At 39.8% G+C, this 27,355-nt stretch overlaps 1 protein-coding gene across 6 annotated transcripts in view; it reads left to right on the top strand.

Moving 5' to 3' along the window:
• The window catches only part of PDE8B (phosphodiesterase 8B), a 343,581-nt gene that overhangs the window by 161,051 nt on the left and 155,175 nt on the right, over positions 1-27,355 (top strand). For 4 of the 6 annotated variants that reach the window (XM_044003545.1, XM_044003528.1, XM_044003537.1 and 1 more), the window contains one exon: positions 24,090-24,149. In XM_044003545.1, the coding sequence (XP_043859480.1) occupies positions 24,090-24,149 (60 nt within the window). The remainder of the gene's footprint in view (positions 1-24,089; positions 24,150-27,355) is intronic. The other 2 variants (XM_044003530.1, XM_044003526.1) reach the window with 1 other exon arrangement.

The raw sequence follows: 27,355 nt of genomic DNA, 5'->3' as shown, positions 1-27,355 counted from the left end.
ATACCTGTATACCTGGGGCTGCATAAAAATTTCTTGAGGCAAAAAGGGGTCATGAGTGAAAAAAGTTTAAGAACCCCTGGTCTAAAAATTTAAAAAAAGAAGCCCTCATCTAGAAGACTTTAGAACCCTAACGGAAGGGGGGAAATTACTTTTTAAAATTATGGATTCTGTGATTTTTCATGTTTCCTGCATTATCGGTGGGGTGGAATAAGGGCTTTTATCACCTCGATTGTTTGTATGGAGTCAGAGGACTCTTTTACCCATATACATTGGAAGTTAGAGAAAAGACAAGCTATATTCAAGTATATTTTGAGATTTTCCACCATGAGCTCTGCTTGGGAGCAATACCAGCCAATGAGTTAGTGACTTTGGACCCTTCTCTTCAAGATGGGCCTCTAGTTACAGGTTTATGATGCTATTATTTCTTGGTAGTCACAGGATTAATGAATATTTTGATCATAATAAAGTCTTCAGGCTGTTTTAAAACCTTTAAAATTTTGAAGTGGGAAAAAAAAAACCCTTTCATAAGAATTTAGGATTTTGGGGGCAGCTAGGTGGCACAGTGGATAAAGCATTAACCCTGGATTCAGGAAGACCTGAATTCAAATCTGGCCTCTTACTTGACACTTACTAGCTGTGTGACCCTGGGTAAGTCATTTAACCCTCATGCCCTCACTGCTCTGCAAATAAATAAATAGATAGATAGATAAATAAATAAATAAATAGATAGATAGATAAATAGGATTTTTACTTTTTTCTGGGTGATACTCCTTATTAAAGCTGAAAGGAAAAGAATCCTTTTTTAAAAAAAAATCCTGTGTGGTCTTGCATGCTACTAAACTTCTAGATCACTTTGTTCATGCCTTTCTTGTGGGAATTAGAATGCTATAACTTATATTATAGTTATTTGTACACATATCTTATTCCCCTGCCAAATTATAAACTAGAGAATAGGCACATGTCTTACTGGTGCAGTGCATTGCTCAATAAATATTGTTGAATGAATGAATGAAATGTAACATTTTCGACTTTAAGGAGGGAAAAGTTGCTTTCTTTTTCTTTAAGTTTAAAGGAAAGCAAATGCCAGCTGTTGTCATCTCTTTCATTTGGCAAGACTATTTCATTCCCAGACCCTGTGCCATATAACATCAAAGACATCACTGGCTATCCAGCAGCCTGGCATTTGAAGCCAAGGACCAAAGAAATCTTTAATGTACCCATGCTGCTAAAGCTTTTTAATGACATGGAAGATTGGGCACTCATTTCCCCAACATCCATGTGTCTGTCGATGGAGCAGATGGTTTAGGGTGTTAGGTCTGTGACACATAATGCTATAGTCCAGGCATTTGCTCATTCCGTGACAGGAGTGAGGTGGAGTTGGCCCTGGTTTCTCAGAGTCTCCTGCCTGCCCCCAATTTGTGGTTAATGTAACCAAGTTATTAGATGATGAAGAATATGATAGCAGATGTAAAATCACAACAGGGAGAAAAAGAAAGCCAACCATGGAAATAGTAACAAATCCATTAAAAAAAAACCAAACATAAATTAGACCAAGTGAGATTTGGGGCACATTTTTGGAAACAAAAACAGTGAGGATTCCCCCCCCAAAAAATGTCAGATGGATAAAGATCAGATAAGGAGATATGTTATTCAGAATTAAACCCAAAGATTAGGACAGGGAAGGTGGTGGGGAAGAGAACTCATGTAAGAGGACCCAGGGAAGAAAATGAATAGAAAGCCCTGCCAAAGTCCTAGAATCTTATAGGGAGAAATGAAAAAGCCATGGACAAGGGAGCAACTAGGTGGTGCAGTGGATAAAGCACTACCCTGGATTCAGGAGGACCTGAGTTCAAATCTGGCCTCAGACACTTGACACTAGCTGTGTGACCCTGGGCAAGTCACTTAACCCTCATTGCCCTGCCTCCCCCCCAAAAGCCATGGACAATAGGGGGTCTACCATAAAGGGGTGTCAGTTGAGCTGCTCAGTCCAAAACCAGAATTGTTATAAGCCTCTCTAAGATATTTAGAACCACGCAGTGGCAGAGATTGTGCTTCTGGGATCCACATCTAAATTGATCAGCCCCCAATGAATCGTAGCACTGCCTTCAGAGAGATATGGCCCCAGGTTTAAGAGGTGTGTTGGAAAACCAGTTTTTAAATTTTCCATGGAAGTATTTACATCTCAGAAAGTGGCCAGAGCTGCAGATCAAGACTTGATTTACTGTTTTTTGATTGTCTAGACTTAAGAAAGTGATGGAGAAAATGTTAATAATGTAGAATAAGCTTAAAAATGTGTCTCAAATATATATATATATATATATGTGTGTGTGTGTATGTGTGTATATATATATATATATATATATATATATATATATACACACACATACACACACACACATATATATATATAACCAGTAACTGCTGCATCCCGTGTTGTATTGGCAGAGCCAATACAGTTTGGCACCAGTGCCGCTGCAGGAGTTGCCAGAGGGATGTGATGTCCAACAACCAGCCACCTAAGGGACTCCAACTCCTGATTTTTCCTCGGGGTTAACTCCCGAAGCCTTTCTCATATATGGGTATAGCCACAAAGCTGCGGAGGTTTAACATCAGGGTTCCTTCCCCTAGGAGGGTTGCCTGCCAAGGCTAACGAGCCCCACCTGCCCAAAGCAACTGGTTTTAAGGCGCCAGTGACTCGCCTTCACCCCTTCTCCTCTTAGTGGAAACAGTTCCGCCATGAGAAGGCTAGGAGTTGGGCTTCGGTTGTCAGAGTCTATTTAAGATGCACACTATTGGAGCATTTTATAGAGAGTGGGAGCTTATCCCCACTCCCACCCCGGCATGACAAACCTTTGGAACCAAAGGGAGCTGCAGCTCCTGTAAGGGACTGCACAGCCACACTGTGGCCTGTGGCTTTTCAAGGCGCTGAACCATGGTTGTCTGCGACTGGTGGAGGCCTACTACTACCATGTATACATATGTGTGTGTGTGTGTGTGTGTGTGTATGTGTGTGTGTGTGTGTGTGTGTGTATATAATTTTTGAGAGCCATTTGATAAAAACATTTACCAGCACATCAGTAGTTTAAGGTGAACAATGGTGGGGAATTGGCAAGCCAAGAAAGAGGCCCAGGTTTCTAATGTAGCAGCATTTGAATATGCTCCACGTATAATGGATTTAAAAAATTTTTAATGAATAATATTTTATTTTTTCTCCAATTATACGTCAAAACTATTTTTAACATTTGTTGTTTTTTTTTTCTTATTTTGAGTTTTAAATTCTCTCCCTCCCTTCCATCCTCTCCTCCCTGAGACAGAAAGCAATTTGATATAGGTTATACATGTGCAATTGTTTCCATGCATAATTTAAAAACAAACACCACAGCAAACATCTTTGCCATTAGTTCTCTAGATACTGCTCTGGATATTTGGAATATTCTTCATTAGCTCCAGATTCTGTAAGTTCTATACTCCATGCAAACATGTCCCATAAATATTATTGTCAGAGATATGAATATTTTTGGTAAGGGGTTTTGAATAAGAAACACCGTATATCTTAGTCTTATAGTAAGGTGAATATATGTTCCACATCAAGATTAGCATCAGGTCATCATGTATAAGAGGAAGAAATATTTAGAAAGTATGTGAAATATGATATTTAAACCTAGGGTCCAAGATGGGGAAGTAAGGAGTATATTTCATATTTATTTCAATTCTGCTCTCAGCACATATTATTCTTTCAGGACTTGTCTAGCCATCTCTCTTCCCTTACCTATCTTAGTTATTTAGTGTCTAACTCCTAATACCAATTCCTAGGTACTTTGACAACCGTGCTAGTTTATAACTGGAATAAAACCAAGGAAGAAAAATTGTATTTTCTGTGTCAGAGGCGGCTCTACTTGATTGCCCAGGGAGCCTCTTGAAGCTGACTGCCTAGGCCAGAAGTAGTCAGTCCAGGAAAGAAAAGGGGAAGCTTCTTTCTCCACCATATCCTTTGCCCCCTTTCAGTCTCTTTCCCCTCATGTTCCTTAGATAGGTCAGAAGTCTGGAGCTCCTGTTCTCAGGCAAGTTGCTGTATTCTTAGGTATGGCTCCTAAAAATGTCAGATTTGGGAGATATCCTGTTGAAATGAAGACAGATTGTGAGATTCCCCCCTTCTCCTTACTGCCTCTTAGAGCCAGATTCCTCAGAAATGAAGGCCCACTTCTGGGGAAGATACTGAAATGTCCACATTTTGGGTCACTTGTGACCATGGGAGAAAACCCAACTCTTCTCTGTTTCTTCTAATTACCAGCAGATTGCCTCTATGAAATGGCAGAATAGCCCCAGCAGCTTTGGAATAGGCAGAGGGACAGAGGATAGCTGCCTCCAAGACCCTTTCCCCTTCACACAAATTTCTCCTTTTCTCTGGAAAACATGGAGGAGGAGTGTGCAAATAAAGTGAGCAGAAAGCAAAATATTTCAAAGGACAGAATAGAATGTATTCATAGATGGCCAAGTAGGGTTCAATTGAGTTCAGTTTAGCCCAGTTCCACAACCCTTTATTGAAAGCCTTTATTTTATATTAGATGCACTTATAAAAGAACATAGGAAATAGAAAAATAAACAATTGAATTCAATTTAATCAACATTTATTAAGCACTTGCTAGGGCAGCTAGGTGGTTCAGTGGAGTCAGGAAAACTCATCTCCCTGAGTTCAAATCTGGCCTCAAACACGTATTAACTGTGTGACCTTGGGCAAGTCACTTCAGCCTGTTTGCCTCAGTTTCCTAGTCTATAAAGTGAGCTGGAAAAGGAAACGACAAACCATTCCAATATCTCTGCCAAAAAAAACCCCAAATGAGGTCACTCACAGTTGGACATGACTGAAATGAATGAACAAAGCATTTGATTCGCTGTTCTAGGTGCTATAGAACAAAGACAAAAATGAAAAATCCCTGCCCTTAAGAAACTTACATTCTATTGGGAGCATAGAATATGCATGCAAATAAATACAAGAGAAATTGAATCAGGACAGAGCACTCACTAGGGGATCAGGGAAGGCTTCCACGTAACAGGTGGCATTTAAGCAGAGCATCCAAGGAAACCAGGGAATCCAAAATGTCGAGATAAGGAAGGGAATATGGCCCAGATGTGAAGACAAACTCCCGCTTTGGCAAATGCTCAGACTTGGGAACTTGACCATCAGGTTTGAAGAGTCCAGATTGGCTGAAATATTAAGAGATTTTGAAGGGGAATACTTGAAGTACTCAGTTACTCTGGGGTCTCATTGATTCTGGGGTTCCCTCCAACAATACACATTGCAGTTTATCCAGTGTGGGCTCTTGTCCATGTGCCACAAGAGTCCTTTCAGTGTAATAGTGTAACCCCTTAGCACAGGGTGGCCACCTGGTGTGGCATGAAGCCTTTCTTGATTTCTCTCACTATCATGAGGATACCAGTGAAGGACTCTTGCTGTCCATCTGTCATTCTCTGTCTCTTGCCAGATGATCAGCATCCATATTTTCTTCCTATCATAAAATGAAACCGGGGGGCTGGGGGGGGGGGGCAGCTAGGTGGTGCAGTGGATAGAGCAGCGGCCCTGGAGTCAGGAGGACCTGAGTTCAAATCTGGCCTCAGGCACTTGACACTTACTAGCTGTGTGACCCTGGGCAAGTCACTTAACCCCAATTGCCTCACAAAAAATAAAATAAAATAAAATGACACCCTTCTCTCCTGTGTTTTTTGTTTTTGTTGTTGTTTTTGTGTATATATTTTTTGGCAGGACAGTGAGGGTTAAGTGACTTGCCCAGGGTCACTCAGCTAGTAAGTGTCAAGTGTCTGAGGTCGGATTTGAACTCAGGTCCTCCTGAATCCAGGGCTGGTACTTTATCTACTGCGCCACCTAGCTGCCCCCTGTCTCCTGTTTTTCTTCAATCTTCCTGGTTGGTTATGTGTTACAGCCTGATAGTATCTCTGAGGAGCCTTATTGCCCTCAGTGAAATGCTCATTCCTCATTTTTTGGAAGCACTGACATTTTACCTCTCACTGCCATGTAGCAATGTTATATTAATACTATTGTTGTAGTATAGTAATATTACTTGATTTTCATAGGGAAGCTTGGGGTCTATAGTTTCCTGAAGGCAGTCCTGCCCAATCTCCTTTTTAACTGTGAGCATAATTCATTATCCATTTGTCCTGTTTGTCCAAGATATACTTATTATTAGACATGTTCTTTAGAGTGCCCATCCAAATTCATGTTGAAGTCATCTACTTGGGCTTTCCTCTGTAAATGGACAGGCCAAGCTTGCTTTAAATGATCACAGATTTCTTCTGAGGCTCTTGGGGCTTGATGCAATAAGCACGATGTCATTTGAAAACAAAATCCTAGGAGGATCTCACTGCAATACCTACCTCCTTGACCTGGAACCTGGGCTGGACCTTCTCTATCACAGTGGCAAATACCTTGGAACAGGGTTATTCCTCTTCTAACAAATCCTAAATGATCTTAATATATGGATGGGAAAGTGTCTCTAGGGCTACATTTTGTTCTACTGAATCAAATGCTTTTAGTAATCATCAAACAATAAACATAATAGAAATCTCATATTCTCTTTCAGTTAACTGTGGGATGGCTAGGAATAAGGGTAGAGGCATGGTAGAAGGCAGAGAGACAAAAACAGAAGCCATACTTTCACTAAAGTAAACACAGATCATCTGGACAGAAAGAAGAAATAGATACAAGTTTGGGAAACAGATTGAAAGCCTGGTATGGAAGCATCACATAGTAAAAAAAAAAATGAGTTCCATTGTCTAGACATCTGCTGGAGCTCTCACTCTCTCTTCCCAAAGCTAATAATTTTTTAAACTTGTTATAATGATGTCATAAGGATGAAATCATCCTTCCAAACATGGAAGGACCAACCTGGAAAAAAATCTTTTCTGGGCCTGCTTCTCAACAACAAGGAGAAGCTAGCTTTTTTTCTTGGGAGTGGAGTGAGGGAAATGGAAACTTTGGCCGATAATGACCACTTCATCTTAGAACTGGTGGTAAGGAAGGAGAAGACAGCTGAGAATAGGCAGATGAATTGTACTGTTGATTTGGGAGAATATATTTCAGGACATAAAACCAGCATAGGTTAGACCCCATGAACTAAGTGATGAGCAGTAAGCTCATGAGTGCCCCTAGCTGCCCTTGATGACTTCTTGTCACTTGGACCAGATGAACAACGTGCTAAAGTACTGAAAAGAGCAGGCAGATGTGACTTCGGAGTTACTTCCAACAATGTTAAAAGGATGATAGAGAATAGGAAAGAAGGGAAAATGTCATGATTTTCAAAATAGGAAAGAGAATCAATTCTGAAAATTATCAGCCAGTGAGCTTGACATCATTGGTTTTATTAAATGGATGGATACTAAACTTCTTGAAAAGAAAAATGTGATGATAAATGTAATATTCATTTCATCAATAACAGGTCACATCAGATTAAATTTGCATCCTTTTTTGACAGTTAATAACCTGTGTAATCAGAGGCATGTTGTAGCTATAGTTTACATAGATTTTAAGCACAGAATTTGGTCAAATTTCATGAAATTCTTGAGGAAAAGAAAAAAATTAGGCTAGATTATCGTACAATTAGGTAGTCAAACATGATTAAACTTTTGACTACCCACTTATATTATAATGGCTGGATCCAAAGAGTAATTGTTCAATGTCAAGTTGGCAAGAGATCTCTAATACCAACCTGTGACGTAGAGGAATGCCTACTATAACGTACCAGACAAATGCCATCCAGCAAGGAGGCAAGAGCCACCACTTTGGGGACAGCTCTAATTACTAGAAAGTTGTCATTGTTATTTTTACACCAAATCTGTTTGTCTTTGCAATTTAGACACGTCACTTCTTTTTCCAAAAAATGCATTAGGGATCCATGCTTTGTAACATTATCAGTGACTTAAATAGTAGTACAAATTACATATGCATCAGATTTGCAAATAATACATTTGTAGAAGAGTCAGAATATGAGGGCAGCTAGGTGGCACAGTGGATAAAGCACCGACCCTGGATTCAGGACGACCTGAGTTCAAATCCAGCCTCAGACACTTGATATTTACTAGCTGTGTGACCCTGGGCAAGACACAACCCTCATTGCCCTGCCTCCCTCCAAAAAAGAAGAGAGAAAAAAAAGTCAGAATAGTGACCTCCTTTTCTCCAGTGATGTTTGGCAGCCCCAAAGCAGGAGGAATTAAACTTAGGTTTCAGGGTTAATAGGGCAGGTACAACAGAATGTTAAAAGGGCAGGATATTCTAGGAGTTTATGAACTTAAAAAAAATCATTTGGTAGCCTTTGTAATCCTGGGTGTTTCAATTTATGCATTTAAAAGCATTATTGTGAGGAGACCACAGACTTCATTACATGTCAAATGGTTCCATGAAACAAAATCCTTAAGAACTCATCTCTAAGAAGTTAAGGGTTGGGGGCAGCTAGGTAACACAGTGGATATAGTATGGGCCCTGGATTCAGGAGGACCCTGAGTTCAAATCCGGCCTCAGACACTTGACACTTACTAGCTATGTGATCCTGGGCAAGTAACTTAACCCTCACTGTCCTGCCAAAAAAAAAAAAAAAAAGCTAAAGGCAGTGAATGCTTTGGTAACCATGCCCCAGATGTAAAGAGGCAGAACTTTCTAGTGAACAGTGCTGTCCAACAGTAGATAGACTGCCTCATGTGGCAGTGAGTTCCCTTTCACTGAAGATGCTGATGGAGATGCTAAAAGACCATCTGTCAGGGATGTCTTAGAAAGGATCCCTTGCAGAGTGGGAGGTTGGACTAAATGAGATCTAAAATCCCTTCCAATTCTAAAAATTCTACCAACAGATTTCAATTTTATGTCCAGAGACTAAAAGAACCTTTTATAATTATAAAGTGAGACAATAACGAATGGTGTTTATTTGGTTTTCAAAATAGGGATGATTCATATAAGAGTTCCAAGTCATGACACTGGTATAAAGCCTCACAACCAACCAGATTCAGCTTGCAAGTTTAAAGAGCACCTCCTTCTCTCCCTCCCTCCCTCCCTCCCTCTCTCTCTCTCTCTCTCTCTATATATATATATAGATATAGATATAGATATAGATTAGATATAGATATAGATATAGATATAGATATAGATATAGATATAGATATAGATATAGATATAGATATAGATATAGATATAGATATAGATATAGATATAGATATAGATATAGATACACACACACACACAGAGTACTGCTTTATCCATGGATGGAGAAATTGAGAATCAGAGAGGATAAAAAAATTTGCCCGTGTCTCAAAGTCAGGATTTAGAGGCAAGTGTCTTTGACTCTGGGCAGCTAGCTGGTTTAGTGAATAGAGTGCTGGGCCTGGAGTCAGGAAGATGATTTTAAATCCAGATTCAGACACTAGCTGTGTGACCCTGAGCAAGTCGTTGTTTTTTTTGTTTTGTTGTTTGTTTTTTTTTTTTTAGTGAGGCAATTGGGGTTAAGTGACTTGCCCAGGGTCACACAGCTAGTAAATGTTAAGTGTCTGAGGCCGGATTTGAACTCAGGTACTCCTGACTCCAGGGCCGGTGCTCTATCCACTGCGCCATCTAGCTGCCCCCTGAGCAAGTCGTTTAATCTTATTTGCCTCAGTTTCCTCATCTGCCAAATGACCTGGAGAAGAAAATGGCAAATCACTCCAGTATCTTTGCCAAGAAAACCCTAAATGGGGTCACAAAAAGTCAAACACAACTGATGAACAACTGAACAACAGCTCTTTAACTCTATCCACAGTACAGTATTGTAGCCACTATGTCACAGTGCTTTTCTAGAATGCCTAGAAGCACTTTAAAGGTGAGAAATCTCAGTTATAGACTCTTGGAGTGATTTTTTTTTTCCTTCAAAGTAATCAGAGATGTGATCTCATCGACTGCTAACAATATGTTCCGGGCTCCTTCAGCTTTACTTATAACTTAAAATTGGGATTGGAAGGTTAATGCTGATAATTTGGGATTTTCACATGATCATATTGACCTACCACTAGACTTTAGGGTTGTTGGTTTTTTGTCACTGAGAAGAAAAAGCCCTGCAGATAAAATGCCAAGACCTGCTCCTAGTGAGGGGATGAAAAGAACATGGCACTTGATTCTAGAACTGCTATGAACTAGATACATAATCTCAGTCGTTACCTCAGGAACTCTCTGGGTCTCAGTTTCCTCATTTATACAATATGAAGGTTGAAGCAGATTATCTCTAAGGCCTTTTCTAGTTTTAACTTCTATGCCCATAATAAAGTCATCATATTTTTATTATATATATATGTATATGTATATATATATATATATATATATTTTTTTTTTTGCAGGGCAATGGGGGTTAAGTGACTTGCCCAGGGTCACACAGCTAGTAAGTGTCAAGTGTCTGAGGCTGGATTTGAACTCAGGTACTCCTGAATCCAGGGCCTGTGCTTTATCCACTGCACCACCTAGCCGCCCCCCATATATATATATTTTTTTTTCAGTGTTTTTTTTTTTTAGTGAGGCAATTGGGGTTAAGTGACTTGCCCAGGGTCACACAGCTAGTAAGTGTTAAGTGTCTGAGGACGGATTTGAACTCAGGTACTCCTGACTCCAGGGCCTGTGCTCTATCCACTTTGCCACCTAACCCCCATATATTTTTAATAAATGGAAAAAAAATCCACCATAAGATAGGCATATATTTTGTCTCCCAACCTGGACAGATTCCCCAGTAGACAATAGATTTCTTGGTGGCAGGTTCTGTTTTCTGTCTTTGTGTAACTTAATGACCAAATCAGTAATGGGAAAATAATAGGTGCTTAATAAATGCTTGTTGAATTAAATTGAATTGAATTCTTCATACAGTGCTCTAGTAAATTATAAAGTATCAAGGAAATCGAAATTTTTCACAGAAGTTTTATTCACACCCATAGTCATACTCTTCCTTGAATAACAACTCCTTAAATGGATTCATGAATAGCTGTATTTGCAATTTCTTAACAGCTTCCTTCTAATTAATTTTTACAAATAATAAGTCTAGACATTTCTAATCACCTCTGGATTATAAAAATTAATAATAAAAATAAAAATAAACCCTTGTTGTATAGGGCTTGGTCTCCTTGTTTTTCCTTGGTAGCATCGAAAATAGGACAGCAAATAAGATTTTTCACATGACACTCTCAATGCCCATAGCAAATATTAATTCATTGTTCACAGTACCCCTGGAAAGTACAGCAGGAAAATATGATGGTTGCTTAGGATCTTCCAACAGTGATTCCTGGAGTCAGATCTTGGGAGCCTATATTGACTAATACTACTTAGCATTTGAATAGTACTTACATTAGATCAGCAATTCACATAATAAATACCCCAGTGGGTTTGCAGTCCAGGATGAAGATCAGCACTTTATAAATGAGAAATCTGAGTCTCAGAAACATGAAGCAATTTTTTTCTCCTAGTACTTCAGAGAACTCTGAGCTACTAATTTCTTTGTTTGTTCTCAGATTATTGGACTACACTGCCTTCCAGTAAACAAGGTTAATGAGTGCTTGGGGAGAGGCGGGGTTTAGCATGAGGAAGTAGATTTTTATTAAGGAAGTAGTAGGGGCTTAATAAATGCTTGTTGATTGATTGTTTGATTGGGGAGAGGGAAGGGGTGTGTGTGTGTGTGTGTTTTGATGTCTTTTCATTTTCCAATGCCTTATCTGACCAGGGAATACTTTGTAGCCTCTAATTGCCCAAGGTGGGTAGGTAAAGTTTTGTGGATCCCAGATCAACTATTCATTTCAGCTCATTTGTAATTTAAGAAGGACAGGTAAAGATGAAAAATGGGGAGGGGGAGCTCTCCTGTGACTTTGGTAACTTTCTTCTGATTTTCCTCCAATTTGGCATTGTTTTTGGCCTTTTCCATTTCTGAGCTAATAGATAAGAGGGTCATCTACCCATCTGCGCAGATGGGAGTCAGTATCAACAACACATACTTTTGCCATCCTGGCCTTCACCCTTGAATGTTCAGGTAGGTCAGTTTTAGTAGAGAAGACCTGTGAGAATCTTAAAAAAATGTTTTGTTTTGTTTTCCTTAGCTGTGTGTATTTTTCCCCCCAATAAACTCCTGAGGCAGACATTGTTTTGTCTTGTCTTCTTCCCCGTTCCTAGAAGTGTGCTTTGCCTAGTAGGCATTTAACAAATGTTTGCTGAATTTAATTTTCAGATTCATACTCAATTTAAGCCCTTTAAGGGAGAAGGGAGATTTAAGGAGAAGTGTGAGGTCTTAGGATCAAAGGGGAAAGTACTGGAAACGTCTCCCATCTTGTTGCCTAGATTGTTTTGTTTAGTGTCTTCTATTCAGGGAAGAGGAACCACAAGATGTTGAATCCCCAAAAGGTCAAAGACCTTTCCAGTATAAACTTTGGTACCTAGATAGTGTCTGCCTGGCTTGTATTTGCAGCTTCTAGAATGCCCATCTCATCAACAAGCATTTGTGTAGTGCCTACTAAGTGCTAAGCACTGTGTGCAAGGTTTGGGGTGTACAAATACAAAGAATGAAACAATCTCTACCCACAAGGAACCCACATTTCTATTTTGTAGGCTCTGCTTGCTTAAGTGTAACTTTTTTATGAGCTTGGTCATTTTCAAAATGGTTATTATTCTTTTCAGCAAATGGGAAGCAAAATCAAATGGGTATTTTTGCCGTTGTTTGAGATTTCTTGAGAATTTATCCTGTCTTAAGATGATTTCATAATCTGGCCTTGAGAGAACTGATAAGACAGTGTGGTGGAGTGGAATGATCTGTGGATTAGAATCAAGGGGTTTAGGTTCAAAGCCAGCTCTGTTACCTTTGTTATACTGGGTAAATCAAATCATCTCTCTGGGCCTATTTACTCATAAGCAAAATGATTGGGGGAAGGGGAGGATTGTCACCTTTTAAGGTGTATCAATACCTGGAGCAGATTTACAAACTCAGACACTAAAGAATTACTTTTCTCACAATGACATTAACAGTGAAATCATTGGCAACTGCCAGAGTGAAAATTAATAAGGTTGAAGGTTCTTCTCTTTTATCACTTAATCAGCCTAGAAATCCTAGAACCTGATGAACATGGATGATTTAATTCTGGGGTGAGATACTTAATGAAGCAGAAAACCTAAGAAATTGTGCTAGGATGCCTGAGGGCTTTATTCTGAGGTGCCCTCCACCCCCCCCAAGCCAGGGATGTACTGAACATTTTGTACTGAACATTTCTACCACATTTGACTGCTCTTTCCCCCATTCTGGTCCTTCCCTCTCCTGACTCTATCATCTTTCTTCTCTATTCTGGGCTGATCTTGACTCAGCTCAATATATCTTCAATGTCTGTCGTTGTTAGCCATTTGTTCCAAAGTCACCTCTTGATCATCTATCAAAATGGTAGAGGGAAGCGGCGTAGATCATGAAATCTATAAACAGTCCCTAAAACTCATTTTAAGAGATCTTTTCCATTTTCTCCTCTCATGAATTCTATTGCCAGGGCTGCTGGAAAAGCAGCCAATTGATTGGTTGGAATTTTATCTCTCCTCATGACTTTTCTCTGTATTTTGAGATGATATTGAGAAGAAAGGAAAGAGCCAACAGGTAGGTAGCCAGATAGAAACAAAAAGACAACTAATATACAATCCCTAATTGAGAGAAGATTGGGATTCAAATCGTCTCTGATGCTTACTTCCTTTGGGACCTTCCTGGGGCTTCAATTTCATCATCTGTGAACATTAGAGATCATAGAATCATTCATTTAGAGCTGGAAGGGACTTAGTAACTAACAAATTCAACTTCTCTATTTTATAGATGAGGAAACTGAGACCCAGAGGTCAAGTGACTTGTTAAGGGTCACAGAGTAATCCTGTTTGAGGAAGGATTTGAACTCAGGTCTTCCTAATTCCAAGTCCAGAGAGTTGGACTAAGTGGCCACTTTCAGCTCTAGATCTATGCTCTTCGAATCCTTTCTTCACTTATTGTCTTGATAACAGCAATAGCAAAAAAGCATTCCCACAAATAAGATGTTTTGAACAATAGTAAAATGTGTTTCATTTGATAAGCTTAAGAACTGAGGGCCTTTTAGGCCAAGTTCTGTCATTCTATGAGCTTACTGATTTTTGTTTTTGTTCACCCTTAGCTAAAGCACAAGATTTTTAAAAACATACTTTAGCTCATGTATAGCTTATATATATATATATATATATATATATATATATATATATATATATATTGCTTGAGTTCTTTGGGGCGGGGGGGAGAGAGGAAGAGAAGAGAATTTGGAACACAAAGTTTTAAAAAAAAATTTGATAGGGCAGCTAGGTGGCGCAGTAGATAGAGCACCGGCCCTGGAGTCAGGAGGATCTGAGTTCAAATCCGGCCTCAGACACTTGACATGCACTAGCTGTGTGACCCTGGGCAAGTCACTTAACCCCAATTGCCTCACCCCCCAAAAAAAAAATTGATGTCAAAATTTGTATTTACATGTGATTTGGGAAAATAAAACTTAATGGGGGGAAAAAGAATTGCAGAGAAAAAAAGAAAAAAACATACTTTAACATAACATGCTTTTAAAAATAAACTCTCTGTAGTTCTTCAATCATATTTCTTTTTTTAAAAAAAAGTGACTGTGAAGCATACAATATGTCTAAGTTACATGACAAGTCACTTTTGGGGGGCGGGGGGCTGGGCAATGAGGGTTATGTGACTTGCCCAGGGTCACACAGCTAGTAAGTGTCAACTGTCTATGGTCGGATTTGAACTGAGGTACTCCTGAATCGAGGGCTGGTACTTTATCCAGTGCACCACCTAGTTGTACCCAACAAGTCACATTTAATTTAAATTTTTTTTTTTTTTTTTTTTTTAGTGAGGCAATTGGGGTTAAGTGACTTGCCCAGGGTCACACAGCTAGTAAGTGTTAAGTGTCTGAGGCCGGATTTGAACTCAGGTATTCCTGACTCCAGGGCCGGTGCTCTATCCACTGAGCCACCTAGCTGCCCCAACAAGTCACATTTAACTAGTCCTCACAGAACTGCATTTCATCCTGACATTGAGCTCCATCAATGCAAAGCCCAATGCATTCTCTCACTTTAAATAATTGTCAGTTTTAAAAATCTGTTACTAATAATGTTACTTTCTTTTGCTTTTCCAAGGTTAACAATAGGTCTAAAGAGTAACAAGTCTTCCCTAAATTCAGTTTCAATAATACAATATACACATGTAATCAAACTTTTAGCCACATCTGTTGCTTCATCCACATGTGATACAAAATAGGAAGATTTTGGTTTTTCAATGAATTGATCATTAAGGTTTTCAGACATATGGGCATTTCCCTTTTCTACCATATTCTTTGCAAGTGGGATCTTTTAAAGCTGCTTTATTTATGATTTACTGAGTGTGTTTTTTTCTACTATAAAATGAGGCTTCTTATACTTAGTGATTCTGTAAGAAGCTTTATCTGGTGCAAACAATCTTTTTGATGTTGCAGTGATGGCTTTGAAAATTGTTTTTATTTATTAAGAGGATCAAATTTTCTCTGTAAAAAAATTTTCATGTCCTGTCAATGTATTATGTGTGTACAATTAAAAAATATTTCAAGTTTGTTTTTCATACCATGTTATCTATAGCTAAAGCATTCAGATGAGGTAAATTCAGTGATCTTTCCTCTTCATTAATAATAATACTTATAAATCTCAATGATAAAAACGGCAGATCAGGTTTTCTGGAAATATACTTTTTACTTTATGTTTTATTTTTTCATTTCTGGGACTTTCTCTATTGGCTTCACTTGTACTAGTTTCAACTGATCAATGGATTTTTTCTTCACATAATTTACAAAATGATTTCACTTAAAAATTAGAAAAAATAACAAAAATATAAATTAAATTTCATTGCTGAAAGTAATTCTCTATATTTCAATTTCTCTAAAATTGAAGATTTTTAAAGCCAGTTTATTTTCTCATATTTTAAAAAAAAAAGAGTGACATTAAGAAATATGGCAGATATTTGGGAACTTTTGACATATGCACAAAGGTTGTTTAAATTTGGATTTAGACATTTGAGATACAAGTGCATGGGCCTATACTGAGTGATGGTGGCAGATCACTCCTGTTTTGGGCTTTGATGTGGGCTACTCAAATTTGATCTTATTTATACATACTATGTTAAATAATCTCTGTTATGAATTCACAGCTATTTGGAATATTACAGTTTTACTTCTGTAGACATTGACTTTCATTTTGTTTTCTTTGAAAAAAGTATATGTAATAATTCAGTTGTGCTTGCAAATATCAATAGTAATTTGGCAATTGCTTTGGCCTGTGTTCTTCCCACCTACACTCACACTCACCACCCCATAATATCCCTTTTCTTTTGAAAACTGTGGGAACAGGGACCATGCTATCATCATTTTATATCCACAAGGCTTAGCATGGGGCACTGTATATAGTAAGTGTTTAACCAGTATTTATTGAATTGGATTATACAAAGTAATACCTATAATAATTTTCTCTAATGCTTTAAAATTCTCAAATAATTTTACATTTGATAAATTATTTGAGTCTCATTATAACTTGGTAAGTTGTATCCCCATTTTTCAGATGAGGAAACTGAGGCTCAGAGAAGCTGAGTGATCTGCTCATGGTCACACACCTAATAACTGGCAAACTTGGGCTCTCATCATCCATATCTTATAGTCTTATTCCTATAAGAGGATTGTGTCTGGGTCCTTGACCAATTTAAATAATTTAAATAATAAATAATATTTAAATTTTTAATAAATTTAAATAAATGGCATTGGGATGGACAGCTAGGTGGTACAGTGAATGAAGCACCACGCTTAGATTCTTCTTCCTGAGTTCAAATTCAGCCTCACACATGTACTAACTATGTGACCCTGAACAAGTCACAGCCCTGTTTGCATCAGTTTCCTTTTCTGTAAAATGATCCTAGAGAAGCAAATGGTAAATCACTCCAGTTTCTTTTCCAAGAGCACCCCAAATGGGGTCATGGAGATGTAGACATGACCATAAATGATTGAACAGCAACACTGGTATTGGGAACAACTAGCAGGACCAAGGCACAGACAGAGAGAAAGAAAGCAAAGGAAGAAAGATCAGGAAGGACTTTATTTCCCATATAGGGAAACTGAGGTCTAGAACTTAAATGATTTGCCAAAGGTCACATAGCTAGGAAGGGGAAAAACAGGGACTGGAACTCAGGTCTTCTGCCCTCTGCTATGGTAGCAAGTTTCTTGGACATATACTTTTAACTAGTAGACTGTACTACTTTCCTAGAAGCTCTTAGCAAACATATTATAGTATCTGAGCTTAGGTTAGGTATCAAACCTATGTCCCTAAGGGTAACTTCTTTTCACTGCTCCAGGCCCTAATTTTTGAAGTGGCCAATTTAGCTAAGACCCACTTTGGTCTCCCCTCTTCCCAGTGGTACAAATTATACAAGGGGACATAAGCATTATGATAAAAACTGCATTTTCTTTTTCTTTTTTTCATTTCCCCTAATCTTTGTGCTCAACAAAACTCAATGGTCACTTTTCACTAGAAATGCTTTCTTACATAACTTCCTTCTATCACTACCCTCATTCATGAATTTGCAAGTTCTTGGACTAGTTTAAGAGTAATTATTTTTTCTTTCCATTGTAATGCATGCTTCCTATCAGACTGAGCTCCCTTTGCATGTGGCAGTAGATCAAATGAAAAACATCTCTGAATATATTGTGTGAGAAAGAAGGCGGGGAAACCACTTCCCGGTTTGACTTTCCTTTCAAGTCAGTGTGGCTGGGGTTCTTCTATGCCAGCTCTTTGTACTGCCTCTGCTTTTAATTGTTTGAAACAGCCTCCACCACAGACATGAAATCGATTAACAAGCACTTATTAATCACCTCTGGTATTCCTAGCACCTTGCACAATGTCCGATACAGGGTAGGTGCTTAATAAATACTTGCTGACTGAATGAGTCTACTACTCCGTATCTTCTCATTGCTCTCCAAATGTTGCTCTCCATGACTGAGATGAAGGAAGGAAACAAGCACCAGACTGTGCTAAGCACTTTACAAATATTATCTCATTTTATCCTTAAAACAACCATGGGAGGTAAGTGCTATCATTATCCCCATTTTACATTTGAAGAAACTGAGGCAAACAGGTTAAATGACTGGCCCAGAGTCACTTAGTGAGTGTCTGAAGCTGGATTTGAACTCAAGTCTTCTTGAGTCCAGGCCCTGCACTCTATCTCCTTTGCCATCAGCTGCCTTATATACAGAGAGGGCACCAGAACCTAAATTGCTTATAATCTCAAAAGGCTTGAAGCCCTATCACACTATACCAACCTCTCTCTGCACCAGTGTCCACACTTTCCAGATCCCCTAAACATGCTATTCTTTTTTTTTTTTTTTTGGTGAGGCAAATGGGGTTAAGTGACTTGCCTAGGGTCACACAGCTAGTAATTGTTAAGTGTCTAAGGCCAGATTTGAACTCAGGTCCTCCTGAATCCATGGCTGGTGCTCTATCCACTGCGCCACCTAGCTGCCCCAGCATGCTATTCTTAGGACTTCCATATCCCAAGTGCTGATCAGCTACACCTTCTCTCTTACAGGTCTTCAAATGGATTCTTGCCCTTCCCCACACTACAATTCCACTTTTTTCAATCAAAAACTTCTCCATCACATATACACACTGGTTCTTCTCCACTCATTAAGTCACACTCCACACTTTGTCACAAACACACCTAAGAGTCAGAATTCATTACTGACATGCCAAACACAGTCACTAGATATACCCATAAATAGATAGCCCATAAATTTGTTGTGGAAACTGTGTGAGGGAGGCAGCTGCCCATTCCAGCTGCCTCCCTTACACGGTGGCTTGCCTTTCAACTCAGGTATCCCCATAGTCTTCACAAAGAGAGTGTTAAGAAGAGAGGAAGGGAGGAGAAGGTTGGAGAGGGGAGAGGATGAAAGAAGGGAGAGAGGAGGGATAAGTACAGAATCTTGGAAGATGCTTTCAGGGAATTGAAAGGAAGAAAAGGAATCAGTGAAGGAGACCAAGAAGTGGTCAGGGAAAGAAGGAAAAGAAAAGGCTATGGGAAGAAGCCAAAGAGAGAGAAGCAAGAAGGAAGGGGTGTTTAGCAATGTCAGTATTTCTTAGAGGTCTGAGAGGATGAGGACTGAGAAGAACCTCTACTAGGGAGCATATACATACATACATTACTGTATAAATTGTAAGGGGCTAAAGTTCTAGCTATACTATCTAAAATCTAATGAATGGTCGCCAATAAATTATAAGCTTTAGCAAGAGTATTTAAGCATTTAAGTATTTATTAAAGATCATTAGGATCTAATGATCAGAGAGAAAGGTAAAAATCTAACTATTTCTAAGAGACCCCATCATCTGACCTGCCATGGTGAGGTCAGGAACCAAAAGGACACAATGCCTCCTGTGAAGCTGGGAACATCCCCCCACCCCACCTCTGACATGCACACACAGCTCCAAGCTAATTGGCTGGCAGCTTTGATAGACAGCACCCACGAGCAAATGTCACTTCCTGACGCCAAGGACCTGACTGCATGGCTTGCCCTCAGAAGCCTTCTCCCCATGGCAGAGCTTTCCTACAGTCACTCTCCAGCAGGTGGCGTCATTCCAATCATTACAAAGTGAATGCATAATAGATATATTGTTGAAAAGACTATGAAGTAAAATCAAATTGCATTCCTTCATTTACTCCAATTAAAAATTAGAGTTGGAGTCCCCTGAAAAAATGACTCTAAGAATAGAAAGCATGTCTCCTCAACTCCTAGTTTGTCTCCAATGATGGGATTTTGAATCCTTGTACAGGCACCCAGAGAGAAGACTAGAGTTCAAGTAGGGGAGAGTGAATGGGACAGGGAGAGCGAGTAAGGGATTGAAGGTCACACCTAGGTTGCCAACCTAGATGTCTGGGAGGATGGTGATACCCTGGAAAATAATTGGGAAGCAAAGAAGAAGGGAGGGTTTGAGGGGACAAACAATGAGTTCAGTTTTGGACATGTTGATTTTAAGATGTCTGTTGGATATCTAGTTTGAGATGTCTGGGGTGGTCTGGGAATGCTTCACAGAAGGGGATGGTACTTGCGGGGACCTGGGGATGAAGAAAGAAAGACTTTTTATCCTCCAGAGAACATAAAAGATGTTTTAAAAGAGGTGGCTCACTCTGGAACTACAAGGTGGATTCAGGGTGGGCCAAAGGGGCTGGCCACAGGTAGCCTCTGAACAAAACTATTTTAATGCTGCTTTAGAACTTGTGTGAGCAGGAGTCATTCAAAATTTGTAACACAGATTGACTTTTTCATAATAAATATTTTTATTTAAAATTTTGAGTTCCAAATGTTATCCCTCTTTCCTTCCCTCCCCTCCCACACACATTGACTTGTGACAATCATTACCTATAAATCATCCTCATCCTAAAATTCCCCTCCTTATTATAGTGAAGTTTAGCTTTATGACCAGCTGTCTGGGCAGGACTCTGAATTGTGCTGATCAGTGTGATAGAAAGGAATCCTGGGAGAAGAAGAGGAAATGATGAAGCCTGGGACTGAGGGCATGCCTTTTGATGAAGCAAGCTCCCTCCATTTTGTTCTGGAGGGTTTCAGTACTCCTGGGGACATGAGACATAGTGGGACAAGTCAGGATGACTGGTATGCAAGGTTCTATTTCATCAGACTAAAATTCAATGAAATTATTCTTGGCAACAATTCTTTTAGGGAACATTTTAAAATATTAATGTGATAAAAATAATAATACTCAAAACAAGTAGCCGTGGAGTGGGAAGAGCACTGTGCTGGGAGTTCTGGATTTTCATCCCAGCTCTGCCACTGACTGACTACCTATGTGGCATCATACAATTCACTTCACCTCCCTGGGCCTTAGTTTCTTCATCTGTCAAACAAGCTGAAGAAGGAAATGGCAAATCATTCTAGTATCTTTGCCCAAAAACCCCCCCAAAACCCAGCAACCCCAAATAGGGTTATGAAGACTTGGACATGACTGAAATGACTCAAAAACAATAAAATCAATCGATGATTTATCAAATTTTCACTTGTTTCAAATATATTTATTATTGGTGGATTTTTGTATTCAGGGAAATGACTTCATGCTTTCTTTTTTTATTTTATTTCTTCTTTTTTTTTTTTTTACGGGGCAGTGGGGTTAAGTGACTTGTCCAGGATCATACAGCTAGTAAGTGTCAAGTGTCTGAGGCCGGATTTGAACTCAGGAACTCCTGAATCCAGGGCTGGTGCTTTATCCACTGCGCCACCTAGCCGCCCCCATGCTTTCTTTTTTAGGTTCAAAAATCACTTTAATTTAATGGCTTCCTTTTAGAGGTTTTGTCCTGGTTGACCTAACATTTTCCCTTCTATATTCTTCTTGCTGTTGTGGCAACCCATAAGCAAACTTTTTAAATCCTTCTCAGTGAGTCTATGTCTATTCTGGTCTACAAAATGGACAAATATTTATTTGGTTAGAAAGCTTTTTACAAGTATTAAGAGTATAATGATGAGACTGTCAATGAAGACCCAGTTCTTAGAGCATGTTCTAATTTCATCTTCCTAATGGGTTATAAAGATTGTGTTCTAAGGAGTAGGTCCTTACTGAACCCTCCCAATAATAAAGAAGAATCCTGACTTTTCTCCTTCCATAAATCCCTTATTTCGTCCTTCCATTTCAAATAATAAATGTGAAAACTCTTTGAACAGGATAAAGCATAACATGAACACAGTATAATTTTATTTATTTATGACTATTTTTACTTTATTATTACTACTCATTACTATTATTATTCAGAATTCTAAAAAAAACTAAAATGCACTAGGTAGCACAGTGGCTAAAACACTGGCCCTGGATTCAGGAGCACCTGAGTTCAAATGCAGCCTCAGACATTTGACACTTACTAGCTGTGTGACCCAGGGGAAGTCACTTAACCCCCATTGCCCTCCCCAAACAAACAAAAAACAAATAAAATGCATCTCCTTCCACAAGGTTCTTTTCAATATGTCCTTTAGCCCTTAGAGGCACAAGTAGCTTCTGACTATTTCTTTTCCTTGCCCTATGGGGTGTAGGGGGTTCTGTTAGTTTCGTTACTTGGAATAAACAGAAGGAATAGAAAGAAGAAAAACAATTCAGAGGAAAGAAGAAAGTTAACTGGGAAAGCAGGAGGGTGCTATAAAACCAGGAAAAGAGACCACAGAGAGAGCTGAAAACCAGATTCTGAATTCTGTTCAAGCAAAGAACCCAACATGTACTAAATTAGCATCACATTTTGTAATTTACTTCATAGCAAAATTCTGAGTGTTGAGCTCCTTTAAAAGAAGGGTTACCAGTTTTAAACTATAACTCCCTTGGATGTATAGTGGGAGGAACAAAGTAGCTCAGTGACGCATGAAAATCTAACGGCTCTCAGGTTGGAGCTATTCTTGGGGCTGTGGTCCCTAGGCATGCCGATATCAGTATTAATGATTCAAAAGAGTATTCAAGAAGCCAGACATGGTACTTTTGTGAATTGCCTTTACCGGATGTCAACAAGAGAGAACAAGATGGCGCATGTGCCAAAGAGCTAGATTAATCACCCGTCTGCTTTGCTGTGTTGGATACACATTCAGGTGTATATCTTTTCAAATGGCAGCCCCATTCTGGTTGGGGCTCAAGTCCTATCCACCGACCCGGCTTCCTTCTGGATTCTGTTTTGAGGTGATTGATGGAAAAACTTGAGTGGCTCCTGGGCACTCAGTTGTGATTGCCAGAATGAGAGGGCACGGTTTTGTACTTATGAGATACAGACCACAGAGTGGAAATTGCCCACAGATGAGCAGTGATTTCAGGGCACTGTGACTTTTTTCCATCAGTCATCTGCTATGGTGAGAGGCCTGTTCATTGTTTAAAGCACCTGACATCATGTTGTAACACAATGGGAATCACTGATCTCTTGGGAGACGGGGAAGGGGTGTCACAAATAATTTATGAAGAAAAAGCAGATTGAAAACTTATGGTTTGGTTTTGTAATACTCTATGGCTGGCTGTGTCTGGGGAGTTGGACTAGTATGTGGAGACAGACAGACCCAGACAGAGAAACGTCAACAGGGAAATTTTTCTGGACTACATAAAAAAGAGTCTTGGCTTTTGTTTCCATAAAACCTCATTGAGTCAACCATTTGCATTTATCGTGGTATTTCTGGCATTAAAATATTCACTTATCTTCTGAGTATGTTCTCTATGGCTGGGGTAGAGTCCTGTATAATATTCCATTTGCTGCCAACTTTGAATAGTAATGAAAATTGAAACTCTGTTGGGAATGAATCTGTATGGGAGAGGGTGCTTTTCAGAATGTCTTCTGCCCCAAAATTACAAGAAAAGTTGTTCAGGGGAAAGTCATTTAAATAAAACAAGTGAAATAATAGCAAAGACACAAAAATCATGTCAGAATATTTGAAGCCAAAGCATGTCAGATGGCTTTACTTCCTAGCAAACAAGAAAATGAAAAGAGTTAGTCTTTAATTTTAAGAAATGGAAAATGGAGAGAATTTAGGGAACTTGATGGTAATGGTTAAGTTTAATTGCTTAGTTTCCTTCAGGAAAATCAGATGAAAATGAGTTATTTATTCATGGGAAACATGGACAAGAAGAAATAATTTGCCCCCTACATAAAGATACTCATGGGGGCAGATAGGTGGCACAGCGGATAAAGCACCAGCTCTGGACTCAGGAGGGCTTGAGTTCAAATCCAGTCTCAGACACTTGAAACTTACTAGCTGTGTGACCCTGGGAAAGTCACTTAACTGTCATTGTCCTGTCTCCCCCCCCCCCCAAAAAAAAAGGATACTCACAATAAGAACACAGATTTTATGTCAGAATTCTGTACAATTTATTGAACTTAACCAGTCTTCTTAAGACAGTCTTCTCTTTTTTGTTAACAATCTTTTTTTTCTTAATGGGTTGTTTGATCCTTCTTCCAAAATACCTTCAACATATCCAATCTGATACTCAACAAACCTCATGTGTTCTGTCTTTTATTTAGCAGGTTTCAACTGCTGAAGTACGAATTGGGCCGATGAGACTGACACAAGATCCTATTCAGGTATGACTTAATTTCATCAGGAGTTGTTGGGGATTGAATATCTGGGTATCAAGTTTCTGTGAAGCACACAGAATTAACTGCATCAGTGTGCTGGGAAGGTATCTGTCATCTTGGCCTTTCCTAGGACCTAGCATGGTGCTAGGAACATAGCAATGTGTCCCTTAGTAAATGTTGAATTACAATTTGAATTCTAGTTCATGTTGCCAAGTGAGATAATAGTAGACGCTGAAGCACTTAGAAAAGTAAAAATCTCCTCATTGATGTCAGAAGGCTTAAGGAGGAAGACAGAAGATCCTCACAGTACTTGAAGATAAGTGAGCCATGCAGGAAGGATGAGCAGAGAGCATAGAACTAGGAAAACTCTTCAGTTATAATTGTGTCTGAACTGTACCAAAATGAAAGGACAAGGACCACCTTTGTCCTTAGACCACGTAGCCTGAAAAAGAGATGCATGCTAGGTAATAGCAAGGCAGGGCCACCTTCAAAACTGTTGAAACAACCTGGATGGCATGACCCAAACATGACTGTTAATCCTGCTAAGAGCCTGGCCTGCTGCGGCCAGCAGCTGTATCCTACTCCTGGCATAGTCCTAGGAAATGATACCAGGAAGAGGGAGGGCTTTTTGGGTTTCACATTACTCCATCATCACTTCCCCATCCTAGAGTCTTCTTAAGCAACAAGGGGAACATAAACAGAAGACATAAAAGTAGAGAATTTAACAAACACTGTTGACCTTCAAGGGGATCACAGCCTTTGTTGGGGAATGTGACCAAAAAAACCAGGGTCCAGGGCTATAACTAAGTCAGGACAACCAATTTTTGCCCCATAGCAGGGATTTACCTAAGGATAGGTAATATAAAGAGCCCAAACAGCTCTAGTCTTTCTAAACTTGGGGAAAGGGCCAGGTAGAGCCTGGTGGTAGGACAAGGATGGAGCCTAATGATAGGGTGCAGCTCCAGCCATGGGAAGCCAGGCAGCAGGATTAGAGTGGGGAAGAAAAAGATAGAGCTCCCACTATGAGATTAGATCCATTGAGATTATTCATCTGAGGTTATACATTTGGTGGAACCAAGTTCCAGTCTACTCTGGGGATGGAGGAGTAAGCTCTGCCCTGGCTCAATGAGTGACTACTTCAGGGTGGGCAGCAGTTAGGGGATACCTCAAAGCACATCTCTCCTCATTAGGGAGTCAGCACAGGTGCCAGCTATCCTGGGGAATAGAATAGTCTGAGAAGCAGGCTTCCTGCTGTGATTGGCCCTGGAAGAGAGGGACTTTAAGGGGCATGGTCAGGGTAAGGGAGAATGCCACAGCCTCAGCTCAAGGACCCTGACTTCCTAAGGATGTCTTCTCTTCCCTTAGCCTTAAGGTATGGCAGTGTGCTTTTGCATTTTCTAGGAATTTTATTCTTCCCAGCTACTTAAACTTTCCCAGTTGTCTGAAGTGGCAGGGGTGGGAACACCAATTTAGAAGTGTGATGGACTCACTGTAAATTGATAAAGGGTAAGTACTTCAGGACCTTGGAGGCACTTTGTGGAGGATGAGCCAGAGGAGGCTGTCCAGAGTCAAGGAATTATTCCCTGTACTTAGAAGTTCCTAGTGGTGGTTACTTCTCAGCATGGTCCAGTCTCAGAAGTAGGATGGTCCACTTCAGGGAGGACAAAGCAGAGGAAAGATACAATCTTTCCCCTACTCCTAGCAGGCCTCTCATTCTAGAATATCTTTTATGCCTTGGACATTATACTTCCCTTGAAGCCTTATTTTCCCAAGTTAATAAAACTTTCCCAACAGAAGAGCTTGACTCAGTCAGTCAGCTAGCATTTATTAAGTGCTAGCATTGTGCTAAGATACAAGGAAAAGCAAAAAACAGCCCCTACTGACAAGGAGTACACAATCTAATGGGGAAAACAACATGCAAATAATTATGTACTAACAAGCTATATATCTGGATAAATTGGAGATAATCTTTAAAGAAAAGGCACTTCAAAGGGAAGGCCTTAGTAATAAGGGGGATTAGGAATGTGTAGAAGGTGATATTTTAGCTGGAACTTGAAGTCAGGGAAGCCAAGAGGTGGAGATGGAAGAACGTTTTAGGCAGAGAGGACAGCCAAGGAAAATGGCCTGAGCTGAGAGATGGGATGTCTTGTTCAAGGAACGGCAAGGAAACCAGTATTATTCTTTTTTTTTTTTTGCAGGGCAAGGGGGGCCAAGTGCCCAGGGTCACACAGTAGTAAGTGTCAAGTGTCTGAGGCTGGATTTGAACTCAGGCACTCCTGAATCCAGGGCCGGTGCTTTATCCACTGTGCCACCTAGCCGCCCCAGAAACCAGTATTATTCAATGGCAGAATGCATGGTGGGAGGCCTGCAGCAGGGTAATCATGAGTAAAGGATAAGGAAGGGGCCTCAAAGTGTTAGCAGAGGGCGAGGTTATGAATGGCTTTGAATACCATATAGAGAATTCTGTATTTGATCTGAGAGGTGATACTGAGCCTCTGAAGTTTATTGAATAAGGGGATGATGGGATTGAACCAGCTTTTTAGGAAGATTAATTTTTCCATTGATTGGAAGATGGACTGGACTTGGGAGAGACGAGGCAGGGAGACTAACCAACATGATATTCCAACGGTCCAGACTTGATGTGATGATCACTTGCCCCACAGTGATGGCAATATCAGAGGAGAGAAGGAGGTACATATAAGAGATGTTACAAAGGAAAAATTGACAGGACTTGGCAATAGATTGATTATAAGGATAGGGGAAGAGGTGTCAAGAATGACACCTAGGTTGGAAGCTTGAGTGACTGGGAGGTAAGAGTTAGGGAATAAACTTGGGGCCAGAATATGTTTGGAAGAACCATTTTCTCCCTCTCTCCTTTCTTCCCCTCCCCCTCCCCCCTCCATCCTACTCTTGAGAATAAGGGCTGCTGCCCACCCCCCCCATCCCTGTGCCTCTGTGGGATGCCAAATTAGAATAGTCTGGTTGAAATAGGGCTGGACTAGGAGTTGATTACTAGCTCTTGCTCTGGCACCATACCATACCTTCTCCTCACCAGGTGATGTCTACCACCACCTCAACTGAGTGTACCTCTCATGTCACTTACTCTAGACTAGTTTGTGGTGCTTGTCCTAGTACAAAGGTTCCTGGTTAGGGCCTTTCCAGGGCTTCTCTAAAAGGTCTTTCCATACTATGGATACATGAAAATGGTTTTT

This window comes from Dromiciops gliroides, chromosome 1 (assembly GCF_019393635.1).
Source record: "Dromiciops gliroides isolate mDroGli1 chromosome 1, mDroGli1.pri, whole genome shotgun sequence".
NCBI lineage: Eukaryota > Metazoa > Chordata > Mammalia > Microbiotheria > Microbiotheriidae > Dromiciops > Dromiciops gliroides.
This window is presented reverse-complemented; position numbering and strand designations above follow the sequence as displayed.